Raw genomic sequence first — 14,919 nt, 5'->3', positions numbered from 1 at the left:
GAGAGAGAGAGAGAGAGAGAGAGAGAATCTCCCCTCTGCTGGTTCACTCCCCAAATGCCTATGACAGCGAGAACTGCATCCAGGTCTCCAGGGGACGTTCCAAGCGGTGCACCACAATGCCGGCCCTTCTTCTTCTTGTAAAGACTAAATAATAATCCATCCTGTGTGTGCACACTTTCTTTATACATTCGTCAGGTGACAGACACTTAGAGTGCTCCCTATCTTGGCTGCAGTGAACACAAGAGTACAGAAATGAAACCAACACAATGATTTCATTTCTTATGGGTATGTGTTCAATAGTGGGATTGCGGGATCATAGGGTATTTCTATTTTTAGGGTCTTTTTTTAAGATTTATTAATTTCAAAGGCAGAGTTACAGAAGGAGAGAGAGATATGTCTTCTGTCCACTGCTTAACTCCCTAAATGGCCACAGCAGGGGGGTGGCAGGGCTTAAGCACTTGGGCAATCTTCCACTGCTTTCCCAGACACAGTAGAGGGGACTAGATCAGAAGTGGAGCAGCCAGGGCTCAAACTGGCGTCCATCTGAGGTGCTGGTGTTGCAGGCAGTGGCTCAACTTGCTCTGCCACAACGTCAGCCCTAAATCCTTTATTTTTAGTGGGTTTTTTGGTTATTTGTTTGAGGGGTCTCCATGATCTTTTTAATAGCTGCGCTAATTTACATTCCTACTACAATGTACACTTGTTCCTTTTATTCTTTTCTTTTCTTTTTTTTTTTTTTTTTGACAGGCAGAGTGGACAGTGAGAGAGAGAGACAGAGAGAAAGGTCTTCCTTTGCCGTTGGTTCACCCTCCAATGGCCGCCAAGGCCGGCGCGCTGCGGCCGGCGCACCGCGCTGATCCGATGGCAGGAGCCAGGAGCCAGGTGCTTTTCCTGGTCTCCCATGGGGTGCAGGGCCCAAGCACCTGGGCCATCCTCCACTGCACTCCCTGGCCACAGCAGAGAGCTGGCCTGGAAGAGGGGCAACCGGGACAGAATCCGGCGCCCCAACCTGGACTAGAACCCGGTGTGCCGGCGCCGCTAGGCGGAGGATTAGCCTAGTGAGCCGCGGCGCCGGCCCACTTGTTCCTTTTTTTCTACATTATAACACTTTTTATCTTTTGGCTTTAAAAAATATTTATTTATTTGAAAGGCAGATTGACAGAGAAAGAGAGAGGGAGACACACCCACACACACGCATGCACACACATACACACAGATGTACCTGTTGGCAATTGTGTATCTTTTTTCAAAGAAGGTTTCTTCAACTCATTTGTTAATTTTAAAATTGGATTACCTATTTTTTTTTGCTACGAAAGTGTGTGAGTTATTTATATACTTTGGATGCTAACCCCTTATCAGATACGTGGCTTGCAAATGTCCTGTCCCATTTCAGTGGTTGACTTTTCATTTTGTGGATTGTCTCCTCTGCTGTTCACTTTTCAGCTTGATCCAGCCCCACTTGCTAATATTTTTTTCTTGGTTGTGTGTGTTTTTGGTGTCATATCCAAAAAAGTCATTGCCAAGGCTACTGTCAGGGAATCCTGCCTCTATGTTTTCTTCTTCTTCTTTTACTTTCTTGGTTAAATTTACTCCTAAATATTTTAATCCTTTTGATGCTATAGTAAATGAGAGTATTTTCTTAATTTCTGTTTCAGATAGTTGTTATTAATATACAGAAATGCTACTGACTTTTGTATGTTGATTGTGTATCCTACAAATTTACTGGATATGTTTATTTTCTCTTTTTTTTTTTTTTGGCATAGTCTCTCTACAGATAAGATCATGTCTTCTGCAGACAGAGACAATTTCACTTCTTCTTTTGTAATGTTAATGTTTTTCTTTCTTTTTCTTGCTTACTTGATTTGGATGGCATTTCCAGTACTAAGTTGAATAGAGGTGGTAAGTGTGAGTCCCGTTCCTGAACTTAGAGGAAAAGCTTCAGCTTTCTGCCAGCGCAGATGTCAGCTGTGAGCTTGTCATATGCGGTCGCGACTGTGCTGAGCTATGGTCCTGTCATGTGTATGTAACCAAAGCTATGCCATCGTAAAAGGATGCTGCATCCTGTTAAGTGCTTTTCTGCACTATTGACATGATCTTATTATTTTTACCTGTTATCCTGTTAATGTGGTGCCTCACATTTATCGATCCGTGTTTCTTGAAGCATCTTTGTCTTCCAGGGACAGGCGCCAGCCAGTCATGAGGCAGGAGCATTTCAGTGTGTTGTAGAATTTGGTTTCTTAGTGTTCTGTTGAGGTCTTTGGCATCTCTCTGCTCAGGGGTGTCGGTCTGCATTTTCTTTGCTGGTAGCGTGCTTGCCTGGCGCAGGTATTGGAAATGCTGGCATTGTGAGATGAGTTCAGAAGCATCCCCTCCTCTTCAGTTTTTTAGAGGAATTTTTTTTTTTTGACAGGCAGAGTGGACAGTGAGAGAGAGAGACAGAGAGAAAGGTCTTCCTTTGCCGTTGGTTCACCCTCCAATGGCCGCCAAGGCCGGCGCGCTGCGGCCGGCGCACCGCGCTGATCCGATGGCAGGAGCCAGGAGCCAGGTGCTTTTCCTGGTCTCCCATGGGGTGCAGGGCCCAAGCACCTGGGCCATCCTCCACTGCACTCCCTGGCCACAGCAGAGAGCTGGCCTGGAAGAGGGGCAACCGGGACAGAATCCGGCGCCCCAACTGGCACTAGAACCCGGTGTGCTGGCACCGCAAGGCGGAGGATTAGCCTAGTGAGCCGCGGCGCCGGCCCTAGAGGAATTTGAAATGGATTACCATCAATTCCTGCTTCAGTGTTTGGCACGTTTCAGCCATGAGCCATAAGGTCCTGGATTTCTTCTTTTTTAAACGGGAGATTTTTGTTTACTGATTCGATATCCTCATTCATTATTGACCTGTTCAGATTTTCTGTTGCTCCATTTCAGTCTTGGTATGTTGTCTGATTCTAATAATTTACTCCTTTCTTGTAGATTATCCAGTGTTTTGAGGCGTAACCGCTCACGTCAGTCTTGCATTTCTGTGGTGTCCAGGGTGATGTCACCTCTTTCCTTTCTGATTTGAGTGTTTTCTTTTAGTTAGTCCAGCTAAAGACTTGTCCTTTTAAAAATCTTTCCAAAAAGTAGCTCCTAGCTTTCTGACATTTCCTGTTTTTCCCTGTTCTCTCTGTGTGCTCTGCTCTTACTTCCTCCTTCATGCTAACTTTGGGCTGGGTTTGTTTCTCTCTCTATAGTTCCTTAAGGTACAAAGTAAAGTTGTGTTGTGGAAAGCTGATCTTTTTCTTTATGTCAGCAATTATTGCTATAAGCCCCTCTCTCAGTGTGCTTTTTGCCATCTCCCACGTTATCTTTCAAATTTTGTGTCCATTTTCATTTGTCTCAATATGCATTTTTCAACTTCCTTTTGGTTTCTTCTTTGACATTGGTTATTCAGGAGGATGCTATATAATTTCCTCATATTTAAGAAATTTCCAGTTTTCCTCCTGTTCAGGTTTCTAAGTTTCTAAATTCATATCATTGAAGATGACTTCCATCTTCGTAAATGTGTTAAGCCTTGTTTTGTGACATAACATACAATCTATTTGTGAGCTTGAGAAGACGGTGTATTTGCTGCTGGGTGGAGCACCTGTTAGATGTTAGGTCCATTTGGTCTAAGTGTAGTTTTCAGCCAGTGTTTTCTCATTCTGCATGGGTAACCTGTGCATTGCTGACAGGGGTGATGAAGTTTCCTGCTGTTACTGTGTAGCTGTCTGTCTCTCCTTTCAGATGTGTTAAGATTTGCTTTGCACATTTAGGTGCTCCAGTGTTGGATGTATGCATGTTTATAATTGTTACATCCTCTTGAAAAACTGACTCCTTGTCATTATATGATGACCTTTTTGTCTCTTGTTATAGTTTTTGACTTGGCTCTATTTTGTGTGATGTTAGTTTATTACCACGCTTATTTTGGCTCCCTTTTGCATGGAATTTCTTTTTCTATTCCTTCCATTTCAGTCCATACCTGAGATTTTTTTTAAAGAGATTTATTTGAAAGTCAGGGTTACAGAGAGAGAAGAGGAGACAGACAGATACAGAGAGATCTTCCATCTGCTGTTTTACTCCACAGGTGGCTGCAATGGCCAGGGCTGGGCTGGGCCAGGCCATAGTTAGGAGCTTCTTTCAGGTCCCACATGGGTGGCAGGAAGCAAACACTTGGGCCATCTTCTGAGGCTTTTCCCAGATCATTAGCAGGGAGCCGGAGTGAAAGGGGAGCAGCCTGGACATATGGGATGCTTGTGCTGCAGGCGGTGGCTTAATCCACTGCGCCACAACACTAGCCCCTGTGCGTGAGACCCTAAAGCTGAAGCGTGTCTCTTATAAGCAGCATGTAGTTGAAAACTTTTGTTTTTTTAATCCATTAAGTCACTGTACACCTTTTTGTTGGAGAATTTTATTCATTTATTTGTAAAGTAGTTATCAGTCAATCACTTAATATTGTCATTTAAACATTGTCTTCTGGCTGCTTTATAGATTCTTTGTTTCTCTCTTTTTTACTATCTTCCTTTGTGGTTTGATGATTTTCTGTAGTGGTGATTCCTCTCTCCTGATCTTATATGTGTCTACTATAGTTTATCTGAAAGGCAGAGTGATAGGGAAGGAGGGAGGGAGGGAAGGAAGAAGGGAAGGAGACAGAGAAAGAGCAATAAAGAGAAAGAGAGATCTGGGGCTGGCATTGTGGTGCAACAGGTAAACCTCTGCCTGCAATGCCAGTATATCATATGGGCACCTATTTGAGTCTCGGCTGGTCCACTTCTGATCCAATTCCCTGCTAATGGCCTAGAAAAGCAGCAGAAGATGACCCAAGTACTTGGGCCCCTGACACTCTACATGGGAGATCTGGATGGAGATCCAGGCTCCTAGAGTCAGCCTGGCCCAGCCCTGGCCATTGCAGCCATTTGGGGGGTGAACCAGTGGATGGAAGAACTCTCTTTCTCTATCTCCCTCTTTCTTTGTGACTCTGCCTTTCAAATAAATAAAATAAAATCTTAAAAGAAAAAGAGAGAGAGATTTGGGGCTGACACTGTGGTGCAGTGAGTTAATGCCCTGGCCTGAAGTGACGGCATCCCATATAGCACCGGTTCAAGACCTTGCTGCTCCACTTCCAATCCAGCTCTCTGCTATGGCCTGGGAAAGCAGTAGAAAATGGCCCAAGTCCTTGGGCCCTTGCACCTGTGTGGGAGACCTGGAAGAAGCTCCTGGCTCTTGGCTTCAGATTGGCACAGCTCTGGCTGTTGCAGCCAATTGGAGAGTGAACCAGCAGATGGAAGACCTCTCTCTCTCTCTCTGCCTTTCCTCTCTTTGTGTAACTCTGATTTTCAAATAAATGAATAAATCTTTTTTTAAAAAAAAAGAGAGATTTTTCCATTCATTGTTTCACATCCCCCCTCTACCCTGCAAATGATTGCAATAGCCAGGTGTGGGCCAGGCTGGAGCCAGGAGCCAAGACTTCCACCCAGGTCTCCCACATGGGTAGCAGGGGCCCAACACTTGGGCCATCCTCTGCTTCCTTCCCAGGTGCATTAGCAGGAAGATGAACTGAAAGCAGATCAGCTGAGACTCTGATCAGCACTCTGATATTGGATGCAGACATTGTAAGCGGTGGGTTAATACACAGCACCGCAACATAGGCCCAAAAGGTTTTTTTTTTTTTTGTTTTTTTTTTTTTTTAACTTTTATTTAATGAATATACGTTTCCAAAGTACGAATAATGGATTACTATGGCTTCCCCCCCATACCGTCCCTCCCACCCACAACCCTCCCCTTTCCCACTCCCTCTCCCCTTCCATTCACATCAAGATTCATTTTCGATTATCTTAATATACAGAAGATCAGCTTAGTATACATTAAGTAAGGATTTCAACAGTTTGCTCCCACACAGAAACATAAAGGGAAAAATAATAGATGATTTTTTTAATGATGATGAAATCAGATCAGACCTATTGTCATGTTTAATCCCAGTGAGAGTCAAGTTGGGAGTTTTTTTTTTTTTTTTTTTTTTTTACAGAGGATCAGTTTAGTATGCATTAAGTAAAGATTTCAACAGTTTGCACCCCCATAGAAACACAAAGTGAAATATATTATTTGAGTACTCGTTATAGCATTAAATCTCAATGCACAGCACATTAATGACAGAGATCCTACATGAGGAGTAAGTGCACAGTGACTCCTGTTGTTGACTTTACCAATTGACACTCCTGTCTATGGCATCAGTAATCTCCCTATGCTCCAGTCATGAGTTTTCAAGGCTATGGAAGCCCCTTGAGTTCTCCGACTCTTATCTTGTTTAGACAAGGTCATAGTCAAAGTGGAGGTTCTCTCCTCCCTTCAGAGAAAGGTACCTCCTTCTTTGAAGACCTGTTCTTTTCACTGAGATCTCACTCACAGAGATCTTTTGCCAGAGTGTCTTGGCTTTCCATGCCTGAAATACTCTCATGGGCTTTTCAGCCAGATCTGAATGCCTTTAGGGCTGATTCTGAGGCCAGAGTGCTATTTAGGGCATCTGCCATTCTATGAGTCTGCTGAGTATCTCACTTCCCATGTTGGATCACTCTCCCCTTTATTTATTCTATCGGTTAGTGTTAGCAGGTACTAGACTTGCTTATGTGCTCCCTTTGACTCTTAGTCCTTTCATTATGATCAATTGTGAACTGAAATTGATCACTTGGACTAGTGAGATGGCATTGGTACATGCCACCTTGATGGGATTAAATTGGAGTCCCCTGGTATGTTTCTAACTCTACCATTTGGGGCAAGTCAGCTTGAGCATGTCCCAAATTATATATCTCTTCCCTCTCTTATTCCTACTCTTATGTTTAACAGGGATCACATTTCAGTTAAATTTCAACACTTAAGAATAACTGTGTATTAATTACAGAATTAAATCAGTCATATTAAGTAGAACAGACAAAAAAACTACTAAGAGGGATAATGTATTAAGTTGTTCATTAACAGTCAGGGCTATGCTGATCAAGTCACCGTTTCCCATAGTGTCCCTTTCACTTCAACAAGTTTCCTTTTTGGTGTTCAGTCAGTTGTCACCGATCAGGGAGAACATATGGTATTTGTCCCTTTGGGACTGGCTTATTTCACTCAGCATGATGTGTTCCAGATTCCTCCATTTTGTTGCAAATGACTGGATTTCGTTGTTTCTTACTGCAGTATAGTATTCTAAAGAGTACATATCCCATAATTTCTTTATCCAGTCTACCGTTGATGGGCATTTAGGTTGGTTCCAGGTCTTAGCTATTGTGAATTGAGCTGCAATAAACATTAGGCTGCAGACCGCTTTTTTGTTTGCCAATTTAAATTCCTTTGGGTAAATTCCAAGGAGTGGGATGGCTGGGTCGAACGGTAGGGTTATCTTCAGGTTTCTGAGGAATCTCCAGACTGATTTCCATAGTGGCTTGACCAGTTTGCATTCCCACCAACAGTGGGTTAGTGTCCCTTTTTCCCCACATCCTCGCCAGCATCTGTTGTTGGTAGATTTCTGAATGTGAGCCATTCTAACCGGGGTGAGGTGGAACCTCATTGTGGTTTTGATTTGCATTTCTCTGATTGCTAATGACCTTGAACATTTTTTCATGTGCCTGTTGGCCATTTGGATTTCCTCTTTTGAAAAATGTCTATTGAGGTCCTTGGCCCATCTCTTAATTGGGTTGTTGGTTTTGTTTTTGTGGAGTTTCTTGATCTCTTTGTAGATTCTGGTTATTAACCCTTTATCTGTTGCATAGTTTGCAAATATTTTTTCCCATTCTGTCGGTTGTCTCTTCACTCTCCTGACTGTTTCTTTTGCAGTACAGAAACTTCTCAATTTGATGCAATCCCAATAGTTAATTTTGGCTTTGACTGCCTGTGCCTCCCGGGTCTTTTCCAGAAACTCTTTGCCTGTGCCAATATCTTGAAGGGTTTCTCCAATGTTCTCTAGTAACTTGATGGTGTCAGGTCGTAGATTTAGGTCTTTAATCCATGTTGAGTGGATTTTTGTGTAAGGTGTAAGGTAGGGGTCTTGCTTCATGATTCTGCACGTGGAAATCCAATTTTCCCAGCACCATTTATTGAATAGACTGTCCTTGCTCAAGGAATTAGTTTTAGATCCTTGATCAAATATAAGTTGGCTGTAGATGTTTGGGTTGATTTCTGGTATTTCAATTCTGTTCCATTGGTCTATCCTTCTGTTTCTGTACCAGTACCATGCTGTTTTGATTACAACTGCCCTGTAGTATGTCCTGAAATCTGGTATTGTGATGCCTCCGGCTTTGTTTTTGTTGTACAAGATTGCTTTAGCTATTCGAGGTCTCTTGTGCCTCCATATAAATTTCAGCACCAATTTTTCCAGATCTGAGAAGAAGGTCTTCGGTATCTTGATTGGTATTGCATTGAATCTATAAATTGCTTTTGGGAGAATGGACATTTTGATGATATTGATTCTTCCAATCCATGAGCATGGAAGATTTTTCCATTTCTTGGTATCCTCTTCTATTTCTTTCTTTAAGGTTTTGTAATTTTCATCGTAGAGATCTTTAACGTCCTTGGTTAAGTTTATTCCAAGGTATTTGATTGTTTTTGTAGCTATTGTGAATGGGATTGATCTTAGAATTTCTTCCTCAGCCATGGCATTGTCTGTGTATACAAAGGCTGTTGATTTTTGTGCATTGATTTTATACCCTGCTACTTTGCCAAACTCTTCTATGAGTTCCAATAGTCTCTTGGTAGAGTTCTTTGGGTCCCCTAAATACAGAATCATGTCATCTGCAAAGAGGGATAGTTTGAGTTCTTCCTTCCCAATTTGTATCCCTTTAATTTCTTTTTCTTGCCTAATAGCTCTGGCTAGAACCTCCAGGACTATATTGAATAGCAGTGGTGAGAGTGGACATCCCTGTCTGGTCCCAGATCTCAGTGGAAATGCTTCCAACTTTTCCCCATTCAATAGGATGTTGGCTGTGGGTTTTTCATAGATTGCTTTGATTGTATTGAGGAATGTTCCTTCCAAACCCAGTTTGCTTAGAGTTTTCATCATGAAAGGGTGTTGTATTTTATCAAATGCTTTCTCGGCATCTATTGAGATAATCATATGGTTTTTCTTCTGCAGTCTGTTAATGTGGTGTATCACATTGATTGTCTTGCGCACATTAAACCATCCCTGCATACCAGGGATAAATCCCACTTGGTCTGGGTGGATGATCTTTCTGATGTGTTGTTGCGTTCTATTGGCGAGAATTTTATTGAGGATTTTTGCATCTATGTTCATCAGGGATATTGGTCTGTAATTCTCTTTCAGTGCTGCATCTTTTCCCGGCTTAGGAATTAAGGTGATGCTGGCTTCATAGAAAGAATTTGGGAGGATTCCCTCTTCTTCAATTGTTCTGAATAGTTTGAGAAGAATTGGAGTTAGTTCTTCTTTAAATGTCTGGTAGAATTCAGCAGTGAATCCATCTGGTCCTGGGCTTTTCTTTGTTGGGAGGGCCTTTATTACTGTTTCAATTTCTGTCTCAGTTATGGGTCTGTTTAGGTTTTCGATGTCTTCCTGGTTCAATTTAGGTAGGTTGCATGTGTCCAGGAATCTATCCATTTCTGATAGGTTTCCCTGTTTGCTGGCATACAAGTCCTTGTAGTAATTTCTGATGATTCTTTTTATTTCTGTGGTGTCTGTTGTTACATTTCCTTTTTCATCTCTGATTTTATTGATTTGGGTCTTTTCTCTTCTTTTTTTAGTTAGTTGGGCCAATGGGGTGTCAATTTTGTTTATTTTTTCAAAAAACCAGCTCTTCGTTTGGCTGATTTTTTGTAATGTTTTTCTTGATTCAATCCTGTTGATTTCTTCTCTGATTTTAATTATTTCTCTTCTCCTACTAGATTTGGGTCTGGTTTGCTGTAGGTTTTCTAGATCCTTGAGGTGAATAGAAAGCTCATCTATTTGGTGCCTTTCCAATTTCTTGATGTAGGCACCTATTGATATAAACTTCCCTCTTAACACTGCTTTTGCTGCGTCCCATAAGTTTTGGTATGTTGTGCTGTTATCCTCATTTACTTCCAGAAAGTTTTTGATTTCTCTTTTGATTTCTTCTATGACCCATTGTTCATTCAGGAGCATGTTGTTCAATCTCCATGTGTTTGCGTATGCTCTAGGGATTCCTGAGTTGTTCATTTCCAACTTCATTCCTTTATGGTCTGAGAAGCTGCATGGTATGATTCTAATTCTTTTGAATTTGCTGAGACTTGCTTTATGGCCTAGTATGTGGTCAATCCTAGAGAAGGTTCCATGTACTGCTGAGAAGAATGTATAATCTTTAGCTGTAGGATTGAAAGTTCTGTATATATCTGTTAGATCCATTTGGGCTATAGTGTCGTTTAAATCTACTGTATCCTTGTTGATCTTCTGTCCTATTGATCTGTCTATTTCTGAGAGTGGAGTATTGAAGTCCCCCAGTACTATTGTATTGGGGTCTAAGTCTCCCTTTAAGTCCGTTAACAAATCTTTTAGATAAACCGGTGCCCTGTAGTTAGGTGCATATACATTGATAATTGTTATATCTTCCTGTTGAATTGATCCCTTAATCATTATGTAGTGTCCCTCTTTGTCTCTCTTAATGGTTTTTGTGGTAAAGTTTATGGTGTCTGATATTAAGATGGCTACGCCTGCTCTTTTTTCATTTCTGTTGGCATGGTATATCTTTTTCCAGCCTTTCACTTTCAGTCTGTATGGATCTTTGTTGGAAAGATGTGTTTCTTGTAAGCAGCAAATAGATGGGTTTTGTTTTTTAACCCAATCAGCCAAACGGTGTCTTTTAACTGGACAGTTCAGGCCATTCACGTTCAATGTGACTAATGATAAGTGGTAACTTTGCCCTGCCATTTGCCAAAGATAAGTTCTAATATATGCTTTGAATTCCCTGTGATCTTTAGCTGTGAGCTTTCCTTCCTTGGTTTCCTTCCTTTACCTTCTTTCATATTGATGACCGTGTTTCTTTGTTTCTGTGTGTAACACATCTTTAAGCATCTTTTGCAGGGCTGGACGAGTGGCAACAAATTCTTTCAATTTCTGTTTGTTATGAAAAGTCTTTATTTCACCTTCATTCACAAATGAGAGCTTGGCAGGATATAATATTCTGGGCTGGCAGTTGTTCTTTCTTAGTACCTGGGCTATATCTTGCCATTCCCTCCTAGCTTGTAGAGTTTCTGATGAGAAGTCAGCTGTGAGTCTGATTGGAGATCCTCTGAGAGTAATCTGACGTTTCTCTCTTGCACATTTTAGGATCTTTTCTTTATGTTTCACTGTGGAGAGTTTAATTACAACGTGCCGTGGTGAGGGTCTCTTTTGGTCGTGTTTATTAGGGGTTCTGTGAGCTTCCTGTACTAGGATTTCTCTGTCCTTCTCCAAACCTGGGAAATTTTCTGCTAATATCTCACTAAAAAGGCCTTCTAATCCTTTCTCCCTCTCCATGCCTTCAGGAACTCCTAGAACCCGAATGTTGGGTTTTTTAATAGTATCCTGAAGATTCCCGACAATATTTTTTAGATTCCTAATTTCCTCTTCTTTTCTTTGGTCTGACTGTATCCTTTCCTGTTCTCTGTCTTCTAAGTCCGATATTCTCTCTTCCGCTTCTCCCATTCTGTTTGTAAGGCTCTCTATTGTGTTTTTCATTTGATCTATTGAATTCTTCACTTCAGTCACTATCCCAGTTTCCTGTTGTACTAGTTGTTTCGTTTCATTTTGATTCCTCCTTAATATTTCATTTTCACGAGAGAGATTTTCTATCTTGTCCATTAAGGATTTCTGTAGTTCAAGAATTTGTTTTTGAGAACTTCTTAATGTTCTTATCAATTTTTTGAGATCTGCTTCTTGCATTTCTTCTATGTCATCATCCTCATAATCTTGAATTGGGGTGTCTTTTTCATTTGAGGGCTTCATGGTGACTTCCTTGTTTTTATTACCTTGGTTTTTGCGTTTGTTATTTGGCATATTGGAGATATTTGGTTTCTTCACTGTGGTGCTTTTTCTTGTTATACTGCGACTCTAGATTAAGTGGACTATCTGTTTTTGATGGAGCCTTAGGGCTTGAGATGGGTGTGGCCTGAGAGCTCTGTTTGGTGTGCCTAAGGTGACACTCCCAGGTTAGGCGTGGTAAACCTCTCTCTCTCTCTCTCTCTCTTTTTTTTTTTTTTTGATTCAACAGGGAAGTTATTCTGCACAGCTGAACAAAGTTGGAGGTAGTTAGCAGGCGAATGATATACCCACAGGAGCCAGAGATCAGAAGCTCTTTCCCAAGGACCACACAGGGAATCTGTTCGGCCCTTAGAGTGGGCTCAAATTCTCCTTCAGTCTCCCACTGGGTTGCCAAAGTTACGGAATTGTAGCGTCTCTGGAGAGTGCTCACGTGAATTCCGTGAGTTCTCTCCCCCACCGTCTCTTTTTTCACAGTCTCAGTTCAGTAGCACCATAAATTTACTAAGTCCTAATCTCCTGTTAATTCGCCCCACCCAGAGTCAGGTTTTTCTGCTAGGCTCAGGGCCGGTGCAGACCTGAGGTCGCTCTGCTTATGACGTATGTCCAAGATGGCGCCTGCTCTTTGTCTTGCTCGCCCTTGAGAGGTGAGCGGAGAGAGAGAAACCCGTGTCCATACCAGTCACCTTTTTTTTTTCCCCCTCTCTCTCTTCCAGTTAGCTTGGTGAAGTCCCCCCCGCCCCGGGGGTCGTTCCCTCTAGTCTCCTCTCTCCGCTTGCCTGCCGGTGTCTCGGGTTATTGAGGTTCGGCTCACCTCGCGTTCCAGCGCTGGTGTGTTGAGTCTGCCGCTGATGTCCCGAACTGTGGGCTCCCACGCTCTCCACGCAGGTCTGCTCCCCTTCCAGCGCCGATGTGTGGACTCGGAGCCCTGGACTTCCCAAGTCTCCCCGCTGTTGCACTCCCCTTCGAGCACTTGCGGGCAGACCCTGCAGCTTGCGCAGCTCAGTCCCGCTGCTCGGCTTCCGCGGCTCAGTCCCGCGGCTCGGTCCTGCGGTTCGGCTTTCGCGCGGTGGGCGACCTTGTTCTCCCAGTAGGTCCTCCGATTCACGCCCACTGGATCCAGAAGAGTTTTGTCTGCAATATTTTCCTGGTTCTTTTTTCTGAGGCTACCGTAACTCCCCTTTTATTAAACTAAATTTTCCCAGACTATCGGTGCGCGCCCTCACTATTCCGCCATCTTGGCTCCGCCTCCTTTTTTTTTTTTTTTTTTTACAGGCAGAGTGGACAGTGAGAGAGAGACAGAGAGAGAAAGGTCTTCCTTTGCCGTTGGTTCCCCCTCCAATGGCCGCCGCTGCAGCCGGCGCACCGCGCTGATCCGATGGCAGGAGCCAGGAGCCAGGTGCTTTTCCTGGTCTCCCATGGGGTGCAGGGCCCAAGCACCTGGGCCATCCTCCACTGCACTCCCTGGCCATAGCAGAGAGCTGGCCTGGAAGAGGGGCAACCGGGACAGAATCCGGCGCCCCGACCGGGACTAGAACCCGGTGTGCCAGCGCCGCAAGGTGGAGGATTAGCCTATTGAGCCACGGCGCCGGCGGCCCAAAAGGTTTTGATTCGTTGCTACAGCAAAGTTTATGTAAACAGTTATAATAATCTTTTAAACTGAACGTAGATTGCTTATAAAAACCCTGCAGGGGCCGGCGCTGTGGTGTAGCAGGTACGCAGCCTGCAGAGCCAGCATCCCATATGGGCGCTGGTTCGAATCCCAGCTGCTCCACTTCTGATCCCGCTCTCTGCTGTGGCCTGGGAAAGCAGTAGAAGATGGCTCAAGTCCTTGGGCTCTTGAACCCACCTGGGAGACCCAGGAGAACCTCCTCGTTCCTGGCTTCGGATCAGTGTGGCTCCAGCTGTTGCAACCACTTGGAGAGAGAACCAGAAGATGGAAGACAGCTCTCTTTCTCTCTGCCTCTCCTCTCTCTGTGTAACTCTGCCTTTCAAATAAATAAATAAATCTTTAAAAAGAAAAAAAAAAAGAAAACCCTACACTTTTATTCTTCTGGTTTTATCTTTTTGATGTAATAATTTTTAAAAAAGATTTATTTATTTATTTCTCCTTCTCCCTCTCCTCCTCCTTCTCCTCCTCCCTCTCCTCCTCCTTCTCCTCCTCCTCCTCTTCCTTCTCCTTCACCTCTTTCTCCTCCTCCTCCTTCTCCTCCTTCTCCTCCTCCTCCTTCTTCTCCTCCTCCTCCTCCTTCTCCTCCTCCTTCTCTTCCTTCTCCCCCTCCTCCTCCTTCTCCTCCTTCTCCTCCTCCTCCTTCTTCTCCTCCTCCCCCTCCTCCTCCTTCTCCTCCTCCTCCTCCTTCTTCTCCTCCTTCTCCTCCTCCTCCTCCTTCTCCTCCTCCCTCTCCTCCTCCCTCTCCTCCTCCCTCTCCTCCTCCCTCTTCTCCTCCTCCTCCTCCCTCTCCTCCTCCCTCTCCTCCTCCTTCTCCTCCCTCTCCTCCTGCCTCTCCTCCTGCCTCTCCTCCTCCCTCTCCTCCTCCCTCTCCTCCTCCCTTTCCTCCTCCTCCTCCTCCCTCTCCTCCTCCCTCTACTCCTCCTTCTCCTCCTCCTCCTCTTTCTTCTCCTCCCTCTACTCCTCCTTCTCCTTCTCCTCCTCCTCCTCCTTCTCCTCCTCCCTCTCCTCCTCCCTCTCCTCCTCCTTCTCCTCCTCCCTCTCCTCCTGCCTCTCCTCCTCCCTCTTCTCCTCCCTTTCCTCCTCCTCCTCCTCCCTCTCCTCCTCCCTCTACTCCTCCTTCTCCTCCTCCTCCTCTTTCTTCTCCTCCCTCTACTCCTCCTTCTCCTTCTCCTCCTCCTCCTCCCTCTCCTCCTCCCTCTCCTCCTCCCTCTCCTCCTACTCCTCCCTCTCCTCCTCCCTCTCCTCCTCCTCCCTCTCCTCCTCCCTCATCTCCTCCTTCTCC

The 14,919-nt window shown here is 44.1% G+C and overlaps 1 protein-coding gene across 8 annotated transcripts in view; it reads left to right on the top strand.

The window, feature by feature from the left end:
• Positions 1–14,919, top strand: part of COLEC11 (collectin subfamily member 11) — a 45,192-nt gene that overhangs the window by 16,051 nt on the left and 14,222 nt on the right. The window contains exon 1 of one of the 8 annotated variants that reach the window (XM_089327861.1): positions 12,197–12,612. The exons of the other annotated variants lie outside the window; for them this stretch is intronic. Within the exon in view, the coding sequence (XP_089183987.1) occupies positions 12,561–12,612 (52 nt within the window). The 5' untranslated portion in view covers positions 12,197–12,560. Of the gene's footprint in view, positions 1–12,196; positions 12,613–14,919 lie in introns of those variants that run through there. 8 annotated transcript variants of the gene reach the window in all.

This window comes from Oryctolagus cuniculus, chromosome 2 (assembly GCF_051225735.1).
Source record: "Oryctolagus cuniculus isolate XC-2025 breed Fujian yellow rabbit chromosome 2, ASM5122573v1, whole genome shotgun sequence".
NCBI lineage: Eukaryota > Metazoa > Chordata > Mammalia > Lagomorpha > Leporidae > Oryctolagus > Oryctolagus cuniculus.
Note: the sequence above shows the minus strand (reverse complement) of the source record. Positions and strands in the feature narration are given on the sequence as shown.